At 41.9% G+C, this 22,998-nt stretch overlaps 1 protein-coding gene across 13 annotated transcripts in view; it reads left to right on the top strand.

Moving 5' to 3' along the window:
- The window catches only part of LOC139385015 (diacylglycerol kinase zeta-like), a 124,968-nt gene extending 103,467 nt beyond the window's left edge, over positions 1 to 21,501 (top strand). For 7 of the 13 annotated variants that reach the window (XM_071129994.1, XM_071129993.1, XM_071129992.1 and 4 more), the window contains 8 exons: positions 1,436 to 1,549; positions 2,885 to 2,941; positions 10,560 to 10,594; positions 11,742 to 11,791; positions 12,414 to 12,534; positions 12,985 to 13,021; positions 13,181 to 13,280; positions 16,640 to 18,517. In XM_071129994.1, coding sequence (XP_070986095.1) covers positions 1,436 to 1,549; positions 2,885 to 2,941; positions 10,560 to 10,594; positions 11,742 to 11,791; positions 12,414 to 12,534; positions 12,985 to 13,021; positions 13,181 to 13,280; positions 16,640 to 16,756 — 631 coding nt within the window. In that variant the 3' untranslated portion in view covers positions 16,757 to 18,517. Of the gene's footprint in view, positions 1 to 1,435; positions 1,550 to 2,884; positions 2,942 to 10,559; positions 10,595 to 11,741; positions 11,792 to 12,413; positions 12,535 to 12,984; positions 13,022 to 13,180; positions 13,281 to 16,639 lie in introns of all 13 variants that reach the window. The other 6 variants (XM_071129990.1, XM_071129987.1, XM_071129988.1 and 3 more) reach the window with 4 other exon arrangements.
- The last annotated feature ends 1,497 nt before the right edge of the window (positions 21,502 to 22,998 follow it).

Genomic DNA, 22,998 nt, shown 5'->3' with positions numbered 1-22,998 from the left:
GTATTTCATAAATCCCCAATCCGATTTGAACAGACAATGTAATGTGTATGCAGCTGTGCACATCTCTGCACACAAGTGCAGACTGTTCACTCCTGAGAATCTCTACATTTTCTAGGCTCTGCACATCCCTGGTTCAAGTCCTGCCCATCAACTTTTCCCCCTGCAAAAACATCACTATTTTAGTGAGTTTCTGACTTTCCCCCAATTGATCTGAACAGCATCCCTACTCCTATATTCCGAAATATTTGACCCATAAACATTTGAACAGCTTTTGCATGTTCTTTTAGCATTGCAGACACTTTTCCCTGTATGCTGGGTGTCTGCTCTTTGTTCCTCTGGTCCTGGTTGGTAGTCAGACAAATTAATGTGATGAATGTGGGAGAGGTGGAGCAGGTTGGTGGTAGACAGACAGACCCAGGCACCACAGCGTATTTCGGATCATTGCTCTCCACAACAAGACCCCAAGTGATTGAAATAATGATCCGCGCCCCACTTCTGCTCTTTTGTTGCAGCTCTTCAGTTAGAATGGAATATAAGACGTTCAATCCTACTAGAACCAAGCCATTATTGGTTGCATTAACAATTTAACACCATTTTATCATTTTAACACTCTTTTGACCTTAGTGGGGGAAAATAAGCTTCAAAGCCAGTACTGTTGGGCGCTGGATGACAGGAACATTTATATTGCATGTTCATGTGTTCATTAACTGCAACTTTCTACCATTAGGAGAAATCGTATCTTCCACAGTATCTCGAACCGTCTTATTTGTTCTTTAGACCCCATCATTCTATAATTCTGTCTCATATACACAAGCGCTCTCTTTTGCTTATTCACTCTGCTCCCAATGGTGGGAATGTTCTGGTTTCAATCTTCCACAATGGGTTCATCTATACAGCGTGTACCTTCTTTTTGTTGTTGTTGTGTATTTGCACTAGATCCCCCAGCAATATAAACACACTTTATTGTTATATATACGGTGCCCACCTCTGATGTACCCTAGCTTTAATATTATAACAAGAAAAGGCTTAAATGTTCCGCGCTTCAGGACCCAGCGGGAATAGAAACGGTGTTCTAACTACTCTGACGTTCCATAATTTGGGGCGGCAGGGTAGCCTAGTGGTTAGAGCGTTGGACTAGTAACCGGAAGGTTGCAAGTTCAAATCCCTGAGCTGACAAGGTAAAAATCTGTCGTTCTGCCCCTGAACAGGCAGTTAACCCACTGTTCCTATGCCGTCATTGAAAATAAGAATTTGTTCCTAACTGACTTGCCTAGTAATTATTATTATTTTTTTTTTTAAATGTATCCAATGTGTGATGCCCTTCTAGGCCATCTCGGACCTCGTTGTTTCTTATTTCTTATGCATGCTGTACCTCTCCCTCTTTTCTCTCTATTTCTCTCTCTCTTCCCCTCTCTCTTCCCCTTCTCTCTCACAGGATCACGGAGCTCCAGAAGACCACTCAGAGGAAGCGAATATCCAGCGACAGCTCGGTGGTGGAGGCACTGGCACACAGCAGCTCCCTCAGGTCCAGTAGGCCTGCCCTCACCAGGTGAGAAGAGAGACTAAAACGCAGGGGTGGTGCCCCCCCCCCAACAGAGGCAGCCGCCAATCTCCCAAATCACACATTACAGCTTTGATTTTTGTTCTTGTAACACACTTCTATCTTTGAAGCTACTTAACATAGAAATTCAAACAATGAAGCTAGCCATACTAGCCTCCCACTATGCCATTGTAAGAGGGCTTTAATCACCGTGTTTAACTTCCACTGTGTGTAGGTCCGGCAGTGCCGGGCTGTTTTAAGCCATGACCATATCCCTAGCAGGGTGTGATATGCTCAGGAGTAGAATGAGGCTGGGGGAGACTTAGCCAACCCTCATTATCGGACAGAACCGGTGTAGCCTCCATTCCCTTTCCTGTCACGCTCGCCTGGACTGAATAGGAAGGGGTCGGACGTTAGAAAAGGGTCTTGCCTGTGACACTGTTAGAGTATGGTTCCATGCAGGTGTACAAATCTACTTAGGCCAGGATTTGTTCCATGGCGTATTCTGCGGTGTCACTGAGTCAATAAAGCGCCATACTGTACCATTCCATTTTTTTGCAAGGAAATGTATTCTTCACGGTGGAGTTGTACGTATTTGTCACAGTTCATCATTTCAGAAAAGTGTTATGGTTCACCTCGTGAAACAGAGATGACAAGCAGTGAAATGCTGTTTTTTTTTCATTTTTATTTTCATTGGCAAGCACATGAAAACAAACAGTTTTTGCTTTCATAATGTCATCCATTCTTAAATGTTTATGAACTGAGAATGGTTTGTAGGACTTGTTTTTAGTGCTGATCGTGCTTTGTTTATATAACCTCCCTATATTGGGGCCAGAGAGAAGGAGGGAAAAGAGTGTATAACAGCATCCGCCACAGACTCGCCCTTTCTAATTGAATCTGCCATGAAATATATAGACATTAGGCTGCTCTTTGATATTGTGGCCACGCCAACGGCCGGGACCGTGAGGCTCCAGGGTCGCTCGTCACCACGTACAATACAGGCACTGGATCCCATTTTGCCATGGCACAATGAAGGTAATATTGGAAAATTAAACTAAAGGGTGAAGCCCTACTATTACTTTGAGTGAAAGTGCACTTGCTGTAAGTTTTGCATACCGCAACTCGTATTTTCAAAAAAACATTTGCAGCTGATGAACTTAAAAACTCGACCGTACCATCTCAATGCCGATAACACATTCTCGAAATGAGGATTTGGTTGTAGAGGCTTTCCAGATGTTTCTGTTTTTATTGTTTATCTTGCCTGTTTACACATTTATCATTTCTGTGCTCATCTGTTTAGTTTTTTTTGGTCCATCCATTATTATTTTTTATGTTGTCTTAAAGGGCAGGATGTATCCATCGGTCTAACACTACTGCAGCTGATTTCAACCCAACATTGAGGTGAGATCAAAGCCCCCTTTCACCACATTCACTTACTTTCTCTTCACCAAGTCACTTTCTCGATTCTGCCCGTAGAACACTCTGTCACACCAGAATGCATTTACTTAGCAACGTTTCTGATTACTAGAGACTTGGTCTGGAGTCGATACAATATCACAGACGTCAACGCAATGTGCCAGACATGTCATGTTGTCCACTACTATCCCAGTGAAGAGAGAGAATCACATCTTTAAAACTGAATTTCTGAAGGATATTTTTAAAAACGTGATACCATTGTCCTTACAATGGTATCACCTTCACGTCCCAGCTTGGCAGGATGCTAGTGAGAATGTGGGGATGGCATTCAGCTGCTGATGGAACCATATGAGAGAGAGAGAGAGAGGCACATCCTCCCATTTTGATTTTACAATGAATTATCTGTCATTGTTTTGCCACACGTGTTTTTCAGCGACGCTAATTCACTGTTGATTGAGTCTCGTCTGGAGGCAGATTTGCATGATGGATGCTCTCCATGTCCACTGAGATGACTAATGAGAAGTTACATCTTCTGAACGCTGTCATGTGTGCAGCACCGCAAAGCCACTCCAAACAGGAGCCGAATGAAATTGCCCAGAATATTAAGTTTTGCTTGTCACTTCAATGATCTGCCAAACAGACTGATTCATGTATTTTGTAGCTTTTCCTTGCCAGATATTTTCCTGTGTTATGCTTCCCTGTCGTGCAATTATAATTATTTCCAATGTCGTAATTCATTTGAGATGTAGAGCTTTTTTTGTTTCTTGATGTCCGGGTAAAATGCTTAGGATGCTAGCAAGGGTTTTGTTTTTATATCGAATGGGTAATTAGTCAGTTATCAGCTAGTCTTAAAAGAGAGGGTATTTGAGCCTTGATACAAAGCAAATCACTGTCAGCTTTTCTTCTGATGTTATGTTCAACAAATCCGCTTAAATGAGCATATAACATCGACTGAGGTGGCGTTATAAGCTGTCACATTTCTGTTCTTTATTCACTGTATTTTGTAATGATAGTGCTCAACTGGGCGTAATGCAAGTTCCTCCTAGAAAAGGAGGTTGTTATCTGTAGAGTGTGTTTTGGCTGCATGGACCGTAGAAGGTACACCGGAGCGCACAGTCCAGCATGCATCAAAACATCCTGAAACTTTGATAAATTAACGATGGAAAGAAAAGATGGCATCCCCATGCCATTGTTGACTCAATGTTTGCGTTTCGAAAGCTCTATGTGCTGAACCGAACCGCTAGGTCCTCTAATTGCCTATTATACCTCATTCTGAGACCGGCAGTTTTTTCTCACTTACACAGGAATGTACAGACTGTTTGCATTAACGATCTCCGAGGTGACAAATTGTTATCAGCTTATGGCTTGCTTTTCACTTCCTAATAAGAAAAAATGATCCCCCATTTAAAGCCACAATTTGGAGTCTGTTTTTCTGCCCAGCTGCAGCCCTGCCAGTTGGCTTGGAACAGAATAATTCATTTGAATTTGACCGTTCAACAGCAGTACATCTTGCGGCTTGTGTCCTTTTAAGGTCAATCCTGTTGCTTTGTCTTTAGCTCAGTTGATTAACATAGTCTATAGTCATGCAGGCAACCTTGATTCTATGACGCGGATCAGTTGAACTGCTGGGGTCGTTGTGGCGAGGAGAAGGAAAGGGGGGGGTGAGATCACATTATGAGTAGCCTTGCCCTGAGACCTGAAGAGTCATGTTTATTCCCAGAGCTAATGCCTAGGCATTAGTTTTACTGTGGAAGAGCACACATAAAAGCTTCTGAAGTCCTTCTCCCTGTGAATGGCGAATAACTGTCAGGTTGGTGGTGATGTATGTGTCTGGACTGTGGAGGCTGGGCTCCACTATAATTATGAGGTGAGCTAGATATTCCAGTAAACTGTGTGTAATCTGCCCTGGATCTCCCTCACACTGACAATCCATTAGCGACAGAGGCTAGGCCAGTGGTTTGGGGCTTGATGTTGCCCAACATCTTAGCTGCATATTTTGTTCCCACTCTCAAAGGAAATTGCTGCCAGGGGCCCAAGGCTTGAACATATACTTTGCCTGCTATTGATTGTGTTCTGCTTCTCTTGTTTCCAGACCAACACATATATTCTTTTTTTTTTAACCTCAGTGTTTTGTTTGTCACGGGCACTGTAAAGGAACTGATAATGCAGTTTGATGTAACGTAAGACTGGAATACTCATAACGTTTGCATGAAGTGTGGGTGTAACTGTGTGGTTTTACTAAATCAAAGTACACTTTCCTCTTAAGATATATCTTTCGCACATGCTACCTGTTTCATCAACTGTATCACAGACAATACGTGGCCTACATGTAAATACCACATGACTGGCACTCTCGCTTTCATCGAATTTGGCACAGTAGCTCTTCCCTTCATGATGAGCTTATGATCCCCTGAGCTTATGAACACTGGACCCATATCTACCACTTTTGCTGGCTGGCGTCTGCCTCTTCCACAGTCAAACAGCCCAATAACTAGTGATGGGGGAAAATTCCCAGCCCGACCAATGACGTATGCTGGTAACAGCTAACGGGAAGCCAGCCGCCTTTTGTCAAGAGTTTTAAATATGCAACTCTAACAAGACGCTCAACCTTCTTTTGATCAAAGATTTATCTTGGGAGTGAGACTTGTAGTGAGGAGTGGATGGAGACAGACTGGGTAATTGTGGGAGACTCCTGGGCTGATGAGAGAGACTGTGGGCTCTGTGTGGTTAATTACCTCTAACAGGGGAAAGCAGGCACATTAGTAACCCACAGACATATAGGACTCCCAGACCTTGGGGAAAGACTTGTTACAGGGATTCTTTTCTCCTCCGATTTACCATGATCACAATGTGTTGCTTTGCACAGCAAGCTCTGTTGTGTCTAATTGAATTATTTTTCAAGTCCAGGTGAGTCCAAGGTTTCCAATGGATTAGACCAGGGCTCTCCAACTCTGTTCCTGGAGAGCTACTGTCCTATAGGTTTTTGCTAATCTAATGCATCTGAGTCTAATAATTACCTGATTCAGCTGATCAACCAACTAAGTTAAAACTGGGGTTGGGGTGAAAACCTACACGAGGGTAGCTCTACAGGAACAGGATTAGAGAGCCCACGATTAGACCCTTTCTAAAAGAGTCTACTCTGTCTGATGAAGATGTTCTTTCTTTTCCCAAACAAGTACAATTACAGCAGTGATCCATCTGAAAATCAAGATGGGTTTGTTTTGTAAGATTCTAGTAACATTGTAATAATGCTTTGTTTATTCACCCAAATCTCGTACTCTTTTAATATCAGTATGGCTTTACTAAATGCTTGCTTAGCCATTAATCCTCCATTTGTCAAATCTGACCATAATTCTATCCTCCTGATTCCTGCTTACAAGCAAACACTAAAGCAGGAAGTACCAGTGACTCGTGCAGTATGGAAGTGGTCAGATGACGCGGATGCTACGCTACAGGACTGTTTTGCTAGCACAGACTGGAATATGTTCCGGGATTCATCAAATGGCATTGAGGAGTATACCACCTCAGTTATCGGCTTCATCAATAAGTGCATCGATGATGTCGTCCCCACAGTGACCGTACGTACATATCCCAACCAGAAGCCATGGATTACAGGCAACATCCACATCGATCTAAAGGCTAGAGCTGCCGCTTTCAAGGATCGGGACACTAATCTGGACGCTTACAAAAAATCTCCCTATGCTCTCAGACGAACCATCAAACAAGCAAAGCGTCAATACAGGATTAAGATTGAATCCTACTACACCGGCTCTGATGCTCGTCGGATGTGGCAGGGCTTGAAAACTATTATGGACTACAAAAGGAAACCCACAAGCTGACCAGTGACGCGAGCCTACCATTCAAGCTAAATGCCTTTTATGCTCGCTTCGAGGCAAGCAACACTGAAGCATGCATGAGAGCACCAACTGTTCTGGATGACTGTGGGATAACGCTCTCGGTAGCCAATGTGAGTAAGACCTTTAAACAGGTCAACATTCACAAAGCTGCGGGCCAGACAGATTACCAGGATGTGTACTCAAAGCATGCGCAGACCAACTGGCAAGTGTCTTCATTGACATTTTCAACCTCTCCCTGAACGAGTCTGTAATACCTACATGTTTCAAGCAGAGCACCATAGTCCCTGTGCCCAAGGAAGCGAAGGTAACCTGCCTAAATGATTACCGCCCCGTAGCACTCACTCCGGTAGCCAAGAAATGCTTTGAAAGGCTGGTCATGGCTCACATCAACAGCATCCTCCCGGGATACCCTAGACCCACTCCAATTCGCATACCGCCGCAACAGATCCACAGATGATGCAATCTCAATCGCACTCCACACTGCCCTTTCCCACCTGGACAAAAGGAAAACCTATGTGAGAATGCTGGTCATTGACTACAGCTCAGCAATCAGCACCATAGTAGTCATAAAACTCTTTCACTTAGCTAAGGACCCTGGGACTTAACATCTCCCTCTGCAACTGGATCTTGGACTTCCTGACGGGCTGCCCCCAGGTGGTAAGGGTAGGCAACAACACGTCTGCTACGCTGATCCTCAATACTGGGGCCCCTCAGGGGTGTGTGCTTAGTCCCCTCCTGTACTCCCTGTTCACCCACGACTGCGTGGCCAAACATGACTCCAACACCATTAAGTTTGCCGACGACACAACAGTAGTAGGCCTGATCACCGACAACGATGAGATGGCCTTCAGAGACCTGGCAGTGTGGTGCAAGGACAACAACCTCTCTTTCAATGTGAGCAAGACAAAAGAGCTGATCATGGAGTACAGGAAAAGGCAGGCCGAACAGGCACCCATTAACATCGACGGGGCTATAGTGGAGCGGGTCGAGAGTTTCAAGTTCCTTGGTGTCCACATCACCAACGAAATATCATGTTCCAAACACACATGACAGTCGTGAAGATGGCACAAAAACACCTTTTCTCCCTCAGTAGACTGAAAAGATTTGTCATGGGTCCCCAGATCCTCAAAAAGTTCTACAGCTGCAACATCGAGAGCATCCTGACCGGTTGCATCAACACTTGGTATGCCAACTGCTCGGCATTTGACCATAAGGTGCTACAGAGGGTAGTGTGTACGGCCCAGTACATCACTGGGGCCAAGCTTCCTGCCATCCAGGACCTATATACTAGGCGGTGTCAGAGGAAAGCCCAAAGAATTGTCAAAGACTCCAGTCACCCAAGTCATAGACTATTTTCTCTGCTACCGCAGTCTACCAAGTCTAGGACCTAAAGGCTCCTTAACAGCTTTTACCCCCAAGCCATAAGACTGCTGAACAATTGATCAAATGGCCACCGGATTATTTAAATTGACACCCCACCCCTCCCCCCATTTTGTTTTTTACACTGCTGCTACTTGCTGTTTATTATCTGTGCATAGTCACTTCACCCCTACCTACATGTACAAATTACCTCAACTAACTTGTACCCCCGCACATTGACTCGGTACCGATAGCTTTTTATTATTTTTTACTTAAGTGTATTTGGTCATTATTTTCTTAACTCTTTCTTGAACTGCACTGTTGTTTAACCTGTTGCGTCGACCAAACCCGGATCCGGGATTCTATTTACAGACCTAAGCTCATTACCATAACGCAACGTTAACTATTCATGAAAATCGCAAATGAAATGAAATAAATATGCCATCTCTCAAGCTTAGCCTTTTGTAAACAACACTGTCATCTCAGATTTTCAAAATATGCTTCTCAACCATAGGAAAACAATCATTTGTGTAAAAGTGGCTAGCTAGCGTAGCATTTAGCGTTAGCATTAGCGTTAGCATCCAGCACGCAAGATTTCAACAAAAACATAAAAGCCTTCAAATAAAATCATTTACCTTTGAAGAACTTCTGATGTTTTCAATGAGGAGACTCTCAGTTAGATAGCAGATGCTCAGTTTTTCCCAAAAAGATTCTTTGTGTATTAGAAATAGCTCCGTTTTGCACATCACATTTGGCTACCAAAAAAAAAACGAAAATTCAGTCCTCAAAACGCAAACTTTTTTCCAAATTAACTCCATAATATCGACTGAAAACATGGCAAACGTTGTTTAAAATCAATCCTCAAGGTGTTTTTCACATATCTCTTCAATGATATATCGTTCGTGGAAGCATGGTTTCTCCCCTCAATCAAATGGAAAAGTACAAGCAGCTGGCGTTTGCGCACCGAATTCCACGCAGGACTCCAGGCGGACACTTGGAAAATGTAGTCTCTTATGGTCAATCTTCCAATGATATGCCTACAAATACGTCACAATGCTGTAAACACCTTGGGAAAACGACAGAAAGTGTAGGCTCATTCCTTGCGCAATCACAGCCATATAAGGAGACAATGGAAAACAGAGCTTCAGAGATTCTGCTCATTTCCTGGTTGACGTATCATCTTGGTTTCGCCTGTAGAATGAGTTCTGGGGCACTTACAGACAATATCTTTGCAGATTCTGAAACTTCAGAGTGTTTTCTTTCAAAAACTGTCAATAATATGCATAGTCGAGCATCTTTTCGTGACAAAATATCGCGCTTAAAACGGGAACGTTTTTTATCCAAAAATGAAATAGCGCCCCTAGAGATCCAACAGGTTAAGGGGCTAGCATAGTAAGCATTTCACAGTAAGGTCTACACATGTTTTATTCGGGCGCGTGTGACAAATGAAAGTTTGCTTTGATTTGGTAGATGACCGTTATAGTATCTATTCAAGCAGCGTTTTTTAAATTCTCAATTAATACAATGGTCTCTGACCCTCTAATGTTCTTTATATATTCACACCTTTCATACCCATTATTGTTTACGCCTTCTGTTCTGTGCTAATAACAAAGATGAAGAGCCAGTCTTAAGGCCAGCCTGAGAGAGGTGGGGTTGACCAATCAGTAGGATAATTCGTCCTGGTCAGTACAGGGCCTGCTCCTCGGACAGTCAGTCTCAGCTTCACTGTTCCTGCCTGTGTGCGTTTTGATGTTAGCCTTGTGTCAGTTCTCAGTGGATTAGTGTGTGTGGGGGATTTAGCTTCTGGCAAACAGACAGCCCAGCCAGGATCAGACAGTAACATAACCTGGAGTGACAGCAGGGAGGCCCAAGAGCTGCCTCTCTGTCCACTCACACTGCCCTACTGGTGTGTGTGTGTGTGTGTGTGTGTGTGTGTGTGTGTGTGTGTGTGTGTGTGTGTGTGTGTGTGTGTGTGTGTGTGTGTGTGTGTGTGTGTGTGTGTGTGTGTGTGTGTGTGTGTGTGTGTGTGTGTGTGTGTGTGTGTGTGTGTGTGTGTGTGGAGCTCTTTTGGCTGCAAACACACGTATTAGAATATTTTACCTTGGGCTAGTTGGCAGGCAAGGGACGCCTGGAAAAACAGAGCAAATCAGGGGACTGTCTAATTAACCACACCACCTCCCATCTGAACCAAAACCATGCAACCGAAGCAAGTCTTTTTTTTGGGACATTTTGTTTTGGGGATTTGGTTTGTTTTAGGTTTTTTCCTATCATGTATGTTTGCTATGAAAACCCAAGGGGTGCAGAGAGGTGGGCTTTACAAGCATTTTGTTTTGTGAACTGTTTGTTTTGTATTGCTTTAATCGTGTCTTGCTCTCTATCTCCCCCAGGTCGGAGAAGAATACACTGTGCAATACAGACAAAGGTAAAAACAAACACACTTTGAATTGTTGCACTAGGTGATTATGAATTGACGCCGTTAACTTGGTGGATGTGGGTAAATCGGTGCCCACAATCAAGGTTTAACAAACTAAAATCCACCGCCAGCTAATTCCTGTCAGAATGAAGTTTCTCTATGAATAATGTCGAACGATAAGAGCCTGATGCTTTTTTTGAGCTGGATTCAAGACGTTGCTAAAAATGTCTTAGCCTTTGTGGCCCTGCTTAAACAAACCCCCGGAAGTTCACCTGCCATCATGCGAAGGGTTTTACCCCCCAACATTTTTTTTTATTGCCACTTAAGATATGCATTTCACAGCATTTGAACTAGAGTGCTGCGATGAAGGATTATTCAAATTCACAGGAAACACATTAGCATTCAAGTCCATCCCTCACGAAGATTCTGGCGTGAGCCCAGTCAGAATATATTCTCGAGACCTGACTTGGCATCTCTCGAGTTGTTTTCTAAAGGACAAAAAAAACTAAATTTCCAGTAGCAGCCCCATTCTAATTCTGGTTGTTCAGCTCTGACAGCAGGATTCTAGAGCATACTGTATCTTCAGACGCAGACGTCGTGGTAGCAACTGTTTGACTTGCAGAGCTGGCTAACTGAGATTTGTGAGAATGCTGTGGGGAATTTTGAGCCGACTGTTTTCCTGCCTCGACGGAAAACATGCAGATGGGTGGATTAGGGTAAATAATCTACAAAGGGCAATTTGGTGCTTTCAACAAGGATTTGCCATATTGAGACTGAACCCAAGAACTCAACAGGCGCGAATGTGATTATCCGTGTTAATTTAAAACATTTCATGATCCAGTGTTTAAATACTGTCCCTCTACTGAAGGCAGCAACATGCATCTTGCTCTCGTTACTGTCCATGTTAGCTGAGTAAATAGATTGACAATGTTTTTGCTCATCAATTCAGTTTGAGGTTCCTTTCCCAAGACTGTCAGTCTTACATAAGTCATATAGTACATATAGTACTAAAACCAAACAAACAAGTGCCCCATAGAGAACTATTCATGCACACTGCTCAGATCTTTCCCCAAAGGACACTGTCATGTATTATGGTCTGCTGTTGTTATGACTACTGAATCTACAGCCTCCTCTCATATCTTATACCTCCTTACAGTATCACCGGAAGTGTTAATTGAATGTGTGAAGCGCAAAGACCATCTGAAGGTGAGTGGGAGCCACAGTGGCCATTGGATATGCACACTGCATATACAGAACCAGTCAAAAGTGTGGACACACCTACTCATTCAAGGGTTTTTATTTATTTTTTACTATTTTCTACATTGTAGAATAATAGCGAAGACATCAAAACTATGAAATAACACATATGGAATCATGTAGTAACCAAAAAGGTTATGCTGGTTGAGTGAATGTCAAGAGTGTGCAAAGCTGTCATCAAGGCAAAGGGTGGCTACTTTAAAGAATCTCAAATATAAAATATATTTTGATTTGTTAAACTTTTTTTTAGGTACTACATGATTCCACATGTGTTATTTCATAGTTTTGATGTCTTCACTATTATTCTACAATGTAAAAATTAAAGAAAAACCAAATAACCACTAATAGCTGTGTCCAAACTATTGACTGGTACATACTGTATAATGAATGTAGGCTCACTAATTGATACATTCAACAAGGGAATGATGATCACTTCTGTCGTGACGTTAACTCAGGGTAAGCATTTCTCTGGTCGGCAATGAATAAAAATGCAGTCTATTCCCCCATTCCTCTGGACATGCAGTCACTTTCCCCACGCCTCCAGTCATAACAATGTGCCCTCTTCTCCCAGCTGAAGGAACTGCACAAACTGGGAGCTGACCTGTCACTGCAGGACCCCTCAGGATGCACCCTGCTCCACTATGCTGTGGACACTGGTAGCAAGGAGACTGTCAAATACATCCTGGACAATGGTAGGGACGAGGCAATACACATTTATGTGTTCTATTTAAGTCTGTAGGTAGGACATCCCCCCTCACAATACTGAATAATTCTGTGATATTTCCCAAATTGAGTCTGTGACCCTCAAATATGAACTATGGATCAGAAGTTAACCCAGCACAGTATGCTCTATGTTTTTTGTGATAGTAGAATTATGTCCCAGGTGTGGAACGCCATATATTTGAGGGTCATGCGCACAGCGCGGGTACATCTCACTCTGTGTACTCTTGTTGTCGTTTATGGAGTCTTTCTTGCTCAACAACGAATGATACATTCCAATATTTGAAAAGGATATGTTTTCTGTCAGTCCTCCTACACCAGCTTTTTACTATTCTATAAAAGTAGTATCTTGGAGCGTTGTAATTGGTTTAGGGACATGCTTTGAAATGTCTCTTTTTCCCTGCCCCCTACCAAAAAAACAGCACCCACAGATATCCTGGATGTAACAGAAAAGGAAAAGTAAGTTTAAGACATGGATTTTGAAATGCTCATTTTACACACAGTCTGTGTGATGTATCTAGTTAAAGTCTAAAATAGAAAGTTACACTCATTGGATCCCCCCTCTTTCTCCCTATCTCTTTCTTCATCTCTCTGTCTCTGTCTCTCTCTCTGTCTCAGTGGGGAGACAGTGTTGCACAAAGCAGCGTCACTGTGTCAGAGGACTATCTGTCACTACCTGGTAGAGGCAGGGGCATCCCTCATGAAGACAGACTTACAGGTGAGAGCAACGCTCCCTCTTCCCTCATTGCTTTACTCTTTATTTGGCCAAAAGAAACCAAGTTGATGCATAGGCTACCCCTGAGAAGTGTTTTATATGGGGCGGCAGGTAGCCTAGCGGTTAAGAGCATTGGGTCCGAAAGGTCGCTGGTTCGATTCCCCGACCGACTAGGTGAAAAATATGAAGTTGTGCCCTTGAGAAAGGCACTTAACCTTAATTGCTCTTCAAATCAAATCACATTTTACCACATGCTTACTTACGACCTCCTAACCAACAATGCAGATAAAAAAATATGAGTAAGAATTAAAAATAAAAGTAACAAGTAATTAAATAGCAGCAGTAAAATATGAATGAATGAATGTTGACCTGTTTGACCTGTGTCACTGGGCAGCTCTCGGCTGTGCTTCCCTTTGTAGTCGATGACTGATGTGGTGTACTCCTCAATGCCATCGGAGGAATCCCGGAACATGTTCCAGTCTGTGCTAGCAAAACAGTCCTGTAGCTTAGCATCTGCTTCATCTGACCGCTTTTTTATTGATCTCGTCACTGGTGCTTCCTGCTTTAATTTTAGCTTATAAGCAGGAATCAGGAGGATAGATTTATGGTCAGATCTGCCAAAATTAGGGCGAGGGAGAGCTTTGTACGCGTCTCTGTGTGTGGAGCACATTTAACATGCTGATAGAAATTTGGTAAAACGGATTTAAATTTCCCTTGATTAAAGTCCCCGGCCACTAGGAGCGCCGCCTCTGGGTGAGCGTTTTCTTGTTTGCTTATGGCGGAATACAGCTCATTGAGTGTGGTCTTTGTGCAAGCATCAGTCTGTGGTGGTATGTAGACAGCTATGAAAAATACAGAAGACAATTATTTAGGTAGATTGTGTGGTCTACAACTTATCATGAGATACTCTATCTCAGGCGAGCAAAACCTTGAGACTTCCTTAGATATCGTGCACTAGCTGTTGTTCACCAGCTTACCAGATGCCGCTGTTCTGTCCTGCCGGTACAGCATAAAACCAGCCAGCTGTCTGTTGATAATGTCGTCATTCAGCCATGACTACGTGAGGCATAAGATATTATAGTTTTGAATATCCCATTGGTAGTTTAATCTTCCGCATAGGTCGTCGATTTTATTTTCCAAAGATTGCACGTTTTCTAGCAGAATGGAAGGAAGTGGGGGTTTATTCGATTGCTTACGAATTCTCAGAAGGCAGCCCGCCCTCTGGCCCCTTTTTCTCCGCTTTCTCTTCATGCAAATGACGGGGATCTGGGCCTGTTCCCAGGGAAGCAGTATATCATTCACGTCGGGCTCGTCGGACTCGTTAAAGGAAAAAAAGGATTCTGCCAGTCCCGTGGTAAGTAATCGCAGTTCTGATGCCCAGAAGTTATTTTTAGTCATAAGAGACGGTAGCAGCAACATTATTACAAAATAAGTTTAAAAAAATAAGTTACAAACAAAGCAAAGAAACTAACATAAAAACACAATTGGTTAGGAATACGTAAAACGTCAGCCTTGTTCTCCAGCGGCATCTTAAGAGGGGTAAGTCACTCTGGATAAGAGCATCTGCTAAATTACTCAAATGTAAAATGGATAAGTGGTGGGTATAGAATGGCCTAATCATCATCCAGAAGGAAAATTAGCTTGTCTTTCTTATGACACGCTAATTGTACACCGGGTGGGGGAGCATTACAGCGGTGCCCTATACATCCCCTCTGAACCAAACTAGCCAGATGTCAATTAAAGTACTTACCTCCAAGTGGCTCCACCATAAAATATCTTATGTGTTTACCCTCTCCTGCAGATTGCCAAATGGATACATTTGTTTAAGATACCATTGACAGTGTGTGGAAGGCAGTTGGAACACAAGGCTTTCATTTTTTACTACAGTATTTCACAAGATCCTCCTTCTGAAGACCTCACAGCTGGTTTTTATCTCAGATTTCTGTCCTGGAAGGCTCAGACTACCAGATTTAAGATGTCTTGAGTTTCATGTCAAGGCTTGAAGAATTTTCCTATTCAAACTCTCACTGCACATGGTGTGTCTGCAATGTAGTCTCTCTCATAAGCAACTGACAGAATGCTAGAGATTACTGTAGCCCATGACACTCAGCTCTCTGTCTGTCTGTCTGTCTGTCTGTCTGTCTGTCTGTCTGTCTCTCTGTCTGTCTCTCTGTCTGTCTCTCTCTCTGTCTGTCTGTCTCTCTGTCTGTCTGTCTCTCTGTCTGTCTCTCTGTCTGTCTCTCTGTCTGTCTCTCTGTCTGTCTCTGTCTGTATCTGTCTGTCTGTGTCTGTCTGTCTGTCTGTCTGTCTGTCTGTCTGTCTGTCTGTCTGTCTGTATCTGTCTGTCTGTCTGTCTCTGTCTGTCTCTGTCTGTCTCTGTATCTGTCTGTCTGTCTGTGTCTGTCTCTGTATCTGTCTGTCTGTCTGTCTGTGTCTCTCTCTGTCTGTCTCGGTCTGTCCGTCCGTCCGTCCGTCCGTCCAAGCAATGATGAAAAATGTAATCTTGCAGGATTTAGGGCACGTCTGATACATACCCTTCGGCCTTGTGGTGCAGTTCAGCCTGGCTTTCTTTCCTCTCCTCCATCTCTTCATCCTCCCACCCTTTCTGCCTGTCGGTCTCTTTCTCACTCACAATACATTCACTCTTGGCCTTGAGACATCAGCATATCTTAGCAATGACTTTTCCTATCTTTTTATCTCAACATCTCACCATGTTCTCTTTTCTTTTTCGCTTGAGTTTTTTGGGGCTCTAGCTCTTCAAAAAAACAAGAAATTATAAATAATTGGGTTTTGTGAAGCTATTTCTTAAATAGCTCCCGAGTGGCACAGCGGTCTAAGGCACTGCATTTCAGTGCTAGAGACCCTGGTTCGATCCTGGGCTGTATCACATCCGGCCTTGATTGGGAGTCCCATAGGGCGGTGCACAATTGGCCCAGCGTCGTCCAGGTTTGGCCGGGGTAGGCCATCATTGTAAATAAGAATTTGTTCTTAACTAACTTGGCTAGTTAAATCAAGGTAAAATAAAACATTGGAAAATGGTACAGTAGCTCTTGGATGAATCTGAAAACTTTTCAGTCTAAAAACATTATAGATTTGCTTTTGCACACAGACAAACAAACATTTGATGCATATTCACTGTTGATAACTGGAAATATTACTAAAACATGATAATCTGAATGCAAATGATTCGTACGTCTCAAAAGTACTTGCAGACTGTACTTTGCAGACTGTACTTTGCAGACTGGTCTTTGACTCTGCGGCTTAATGTTCAGACCTCAGGAGAAATAGATGCTGCCTTAATTAAAGTTGTGTTCTTCATTGCAGTCTTTTATGTTGAGCAAATTGCCTCTCTTATGCTGCAGGGTGACACACCAAAGCATCGTGCAGAGAAGGCCAAGGATGCAGAGCTGGCTGCCTACCTGGAGAACCGGCAGCACTACCAGATGATCCAGAGAGAGGACCAGGAGACAGCTGTGTGACCTCCCTCTGCTCCCTGACCTCCAGCACCACTTCCCTATAACCCTGTGCCAAAACTACTTTAGCTAAAAGAGGAAACTCACCAGAGAAGATGGTTAAAAGATATCCAGTGTTGTATTCTCCTGCTAGGGAGTTGGTTGGAATCCTACCAGATGAGAGGTCTTAAAGGTCCATCATGTGAGAGATGCTTGTGACCAGTGGACTTGATTATTGCACTGCCAAAAAAAAGCTGTTTTGTGTCGGAACGCTTGGAAGAGATGGCTCTTCTGTTACATGTTTTTTTTCTCCCCAGGTTGTGTTGCGCTTGCGATCCACCTAGACTGAATGTTGAATTTAGCTCCAAGGTTTTAGGACAGGAGCTTGGGTAACTGAATGTCCAGGTCATTGTATTATTATACTCTTCGATGGAGCTGCATCTCTCTGTGTCTATAAACAGCAGCGGTGAGCGTTTCAACTGTACGGATCACAATGACTGAGTACATTTCAAAAGGGTATGAACACTCTGATCTGTAGGCCAGCTGTCTTTTAAGGCTACCAAAAAATGACATTATTTGGATTACGGTTTTATTTGTTTGTTGTACATTATTCTAGTTTGTTGACTGATTTGTCCACCCATAATGCAGTGTGATGGTATCAAACTATCCACGAAGGTGGGGAATTTTACACGTAATACTTTTCTCATCACCAAACAATTTTGAATTGAATAAATCAATATTGTTCTACTTTATGATCACTTGGCAAATGTTTCTTTTATTTCTTAGTTTTAATAAGGATATTTGGTACTGTACACTCGTAGTAGCTCTGTGTTAAAGCAGTTTATGCACTGCAGCTCCAATTGCCTTGATTTTCTTATTTTGTTGGCTGATTAGTTTGTATTTAATGTACTTAATTAAGTCATGGTGTATTTTTATTGCATTTTTAAGCAGATTGATGTTTATATAATTTGTACATACTATACATTTAAAATGTTTTGTGTTTGGTCATTATTTACTATAAAAAATGTGCATTTGATATGTATTAGTTTCAGAACTACAAAGCATTTCTTCTCTCATATTGTGACAGAAGTCAAAGGCGTATTTATTCACCTCAACATTTTTTACAGATCCTTAACATGCACATGAAGCGGTTAAATTACGTTCAGCAAACTCAAAAATGTTCTGACAGTTTGAGTTGTAAAATTTACAGGGTGGATGTTGTTTTTTTACATACAAAAATAATAAGTTGTCTTCACACAAACCAATCGTTTGTGGTTGCTATTTATTTTCCATAGTTATAATCTGTTAAAATTTGACTGGCCATTTAAACCAGCAATATAATTCAACTTAAGTTATAAAGACCTGTGATTCATTTAAATGGTGTTATATTGTGTAGAGAGTGGTGGGAAGGAATTGGTTTCATTCCGAAAGCTATCCTACATTATAACTAGTTTAATGTAGCACCACAGTAACTGTGGATCTACTGCATTTTGAAATGAGTTGTTTCTCTGGCTGTTTTTCTCATTATTTAATCACTAAACATCCTTGTAAGACGTCCTTGTAAACACATTAACAAGGTATACTTTCATATACAAATTTTTTACTTGATTGTGTTTGTTGTCCGAAGTTTATAGTTTTGACCTTCAAACAACCCATAATGCCAACTAAGATGCATTTCATTGTAAATAATTGCTGTTCTCTATTATGGCCAGATACATGAATAAATGTAGCACTGAATCAGTTGCTGTGACGGGAAATATGTTGTCAATGAAAGCCCTCAAGTGTTTCTAACGCCAGACTGAAAATAGGGTATTTTTTATTTGATTCTGAAAAGTAAATGAATTGTGTAGTTCTACATCAGTTATTACGCCTCGTACATAATCATATGTTCTCACTGAATATTTTGGGGGTCCACTTTTTTATTTGATTACATTTTTAACAATAGAAACATCCACATACAAACAACGACATACAGACGCACACAAACATCCAAAACATCACGCCTGTCCAGACCAACCTGCTCACCACCCCCAGCTCCAGTGCCACATAGCCTCAAACTGCACCATTTTGTTTCATGGTCACACTGATTGTCAGCATTTTCAATAATGAAGACCGTAGGCCCCGTTTTAGTTGACTTCACTATAGTTGAAATATCATGTTAGCCTTGACGCTGAGAAGATTAGATATCATTTGAGGCAATTATGATTATACTGCATTCTGAAAGAGGTGCATATTTGAGTAGGTATTGTAACATATATCCTCCTGTTCAGAGACTGACATGGAGATGTAGGAAATGCACTTGCATTTGTATAATTTGGATGTATATTAACATTCCCTCATCAATCTACACACAATGCACCATAATGACAAAGCAAAAACAGGGGTTTAGACATTTTTGCTAATTTATTAAAAATTAAAAAGTACTATTTAGACCCTTTACTCGGTGCTTTGTTGAAGCACCTTTGGCAACGGTTACAGTCTCGAGTCTTCTTGGGTATGACGCTACAAGAACCTGTATTTGGGGAGTTTCTCCAATTCTTCTCTGCAGATCCTCTCAACCTCTGTCAGGTTGGATTGGGAGCGTCGCTGCACAGCTATTTTCAGGTCTCTCCAGATATGTTCGATAGGGTTCAAGTCCGGGCTATGGCTGGGCCACTCAAGGACATTCAGAGACTTGTCCAAAAGCCATTCCTGCATTGTCTTGGCTGTGTGCTTAGGATATTTGTCCTGTTGGAAGGTGAACCTTCGCCCCAGTCTGAGGTCCTGAGAGCTCTGGAGCAGCTTTTCCTCAAGGATCTCTCTGTACTTTGCTCTGTTCATCTTTCCCTCAATCCTGACTAGTCTCCCAGTCCCTGCCGCTGCAAAAATATCCCACAGCATGATGCTGCCACCACCATGCTTAACCATAGGGATGGCACCAGGTTTGGCAGGCTTGGCATTCAGGCCAAAGAGTTCAGTGTTGGTTTCATCAAACCAGAGAATCTTGTTTCTGATGGTCTGAGTTAAGTGCATTTTGGCAAACTCCAAGCGGGCTGTCATGTGCCTTTTACTGACAGGTGTGTGCCTTTCTAATCATGTCCAATCAAATTACTTTACCACAGGTGGACTCTAATCAAGTTGTAGAAACATCTCAAGGATGATCAATGGAAACAGGATGCACCTGAGCCCAATTTTCTTGTCTCAGCACAGGGTCTGAACACTCATGTAAAGAAGGTATTTCAGTTTTTAAATTTTAATACATCTGCAAAAAAAAATCAACTGTTTTTGCTTTATCATTATGGGGTATTGTATGTAGCTTGATGAGAAAAAAATAATCCATTTTAGAATAAGGCTGTAACATAACAAAATGTGTGAAAAGTCTGAATAAGGGGTCTGAGTACTTTCTGAATGCACTGTGTCCAAACCTACCACTGGAATTAAACAAGCCAAAATATACAGAGGAAAACATTGCTCAAACTTTTACCTTCTGAAAGTCAGAGACACTTGTTGAATAAGTAAGACTGCTCATGATTCATCTTGACATCACCAAAGGGGTGACACATTTATTAACAATCATGCCTCTTTTGATATCCCAGTGAAAGTTGCCTTTCTATCGTCTATGATCTACCATCTTGTACCAGTTTCATCAGAAAATATTTTAACAGCGGAGGAAAGGCCAAACAGCACATGTAGTGTAGTACAAAGTGACCTCTTGAAATGGAGTTGAATAGCCTCAGCCTTAGTAGTAGTAAGTTGTGTGTGTGCTTGTGCGTATACAGATTTGAATCTGGCCCAGAGACATGCTGGCACTTGCAAAGCTATTTTTTGGGAAGTCCATCGCTCCATAATGAGTTTTGCTGTTGTCGTGTAGTTTTCAGTACATTAACTCAACCATTTCAACATCTCACATTGTCACCTTAGCTTTGTGTACTGACTTTACCCATAGTTCACTTTGAACAGAAAATACATGGCTATTATTATCAGACACCATTTCATGTGCCATGAGCTCTGTCCTGTTATGGTGTGTGCAAAAATACACTTCCCATACTGGAGCTGTTATCTCCAATTGACTTAGCCTTCAACAGAAATTTAAGTTCTGTTTGAAATGACACAAATTCCCCAACATTATATTTTATATGCTAATCTAAAGATGCACTACGGTCCCACTTTCCATGTTGTCGATTACTGCAAAGAGCACCCTCTCCCATCATAATTTCCGTAGGTCCACTGGTTTTAATTGTACTATATTCTTAAAGGTTCAGTAGATATCCACAGTCTTTGAATTACATACAAGTGGAAAGTGCTCTTTGGAATGGCAGGAGCATGGAACTACCAATGCTATATCTGCATGAATGAGAACTTTACAATGTTTTTTTTAAATTTACAAGCATAAAACAAGACTTGTAGCTACAAAAACACTTGAATGAGTGCAATGCAGGCATGGAGCTTACAGTGGCTGAATGGGGTCAGACAACTTCATTTTTAAAGGAGCTACAGTAGACCAATGAATGGTAGTTTATGTATATTATCTGTGCTTTATTTTGAGTTGCTGTGCAATTCAGGGCAAGAGTATCTATTGCAATTCTTTAAAAAAAATAGAGAACTGCAATATGCATTTTTCTTTATTAAAAAATGTATTTTATTTTAATTTTTTACTTGATATAGTGACCAAAATGTGATGGACAGACTGGTGTGCAATGTTGACAATATCAATCTGTATTTGTTTCTATTGGCACATGTTTTTGTTATTGTCTGATTGGGAGAAAAAAAAATAAAGGATGGTACTTAAACAACTGTATTTATTGTAATTACTTTCTAGTGAGTGTTGATTTTATTCGCCCAGTCAGTAAAAGCGCAGTCTTTAATAACCCGCCATTTGTATGAGATCATATTAACACTTATCATCTACCTCAGGTGACTGCAGGGGATGATTGTTACTGTAGACCGACTGATAGGTGTTCTGCTGCCTGTAATGTCTTGTCCTTCACCAACCAGAAAATAATGGAGTCTCACCTCCTAGGCTTTGATGGTCCAACCCAGTGAGACAAACTGTCATTTTGTGTATGTAGAATGTCTGAAGGAAAGTCAAAATGGTATTTAATGCCTCTGTGTTGCAACATGCAATGTGTTTGAAAATGATGAGTCATGTTAGTCAGAACTGAATCATAGTGCATCATCTGGAGTGATTAAATACTGTAATTGGATACTGACTAGTTACTTCTGGATGTTGTATTAGATGTGTGTTTATCAGTCTAGTCCATTTGTGAAACTGAACAGCTGTTTTCTCCTCCTAGCTCTGACTCATTGTTGGCATGCTATCCAACTGGCAATTGGAAATGTCTATGGTTCAGATTCTGGTCGGATCGCTATTGTGGCCCCGACTCACCTCCCCTGCCCTCCTGGGATTACCCAATCACATGGCCTGAGGTCACAGAGTCATCTTGGATATACTGTACATCGATACTAAATAACATGTAGACATGTATTTCATCAGTACAGTCATCTGGTTCTTGAAAATGTGGTGATGTCCGGTAAAACACTGTCATACTCTCTAGGCACCACACTGTTACTCTGCCATATGGCCGAGCATATGCTTATACCAGAGGGGGCTGGTGGGAGGAGCTACAGGAGGACGGACTCATTGTATATGGCTGAAATTGAATACATGGTCAAAACATGTGGTTTCCATATGTTTGGTGTGTTTGACACCATTCCATTAATTCCATTACGGTCTTTACAATGAACTGTCCTCCTATAGCTCCTCCCACCAGCCTCCTCCTGGCTCACACTTGGTGTTTATAAATGGCTCTTATCCAGGGTCCCTATCTAATTGCAGCTGTTGTGTGACAACAAGCTCTCTGGGCACATAATCAGGGTGGCCAAGAATTCTAGGTCTAATGATTGTTCAATTCCTCCTGTCCTCCTGTAAACCATTTACTGTGGTGGTACTGTTCAATCCCTCCTGTCCTCCTGTAAACCATTTACTGTGGTGGTGCTGTTCAATCCCTCCTGTCCTCCTGTAAACCATTTACTGTGGTGGTGCTGTTAAAACATTTATGATGCATACATCCCTAGGCATTCTGTAGGCACCATAGAATAGTAGTATCTGTCTATAGTAGGTAGTCTGAGCATATCATTCTGCTTTCCTTTCTCTGTGATAATGTCTGGTGGTGAAATTGGAATGGGTATATAATTTAGTAATCAATGTTTTTTTTAATGTTTTTTTATTTGTAGGCATAAAAAAAGATTTGTAGCAACAAGAACACTAGAATAATGACTGTGAAATAATA

The sequence above is a fragment of the Oncorhynchus clarkii genome, chromosome 26 (genome assembly GCF_045791955.1).
Source record: "Oncorhynchus clarkii lewisi isolate Uvic-CL-2024 chromosome 26, UVic_Ocla_1.0, whole genome shotgun sequence".
Classification (NCBI taxonomy): Eukaryota; Metazoa; Chordata; class Actinopteri; order Salmoniformes; family Salmonidae; genus Oncorhynchus; species Oncorhynchus clarkii.
The sequence above is the reverse complement of the archived record's forward strand: the minus strand, read 5'-3'. Positions and strand labels throughout refer to the sequence as shown.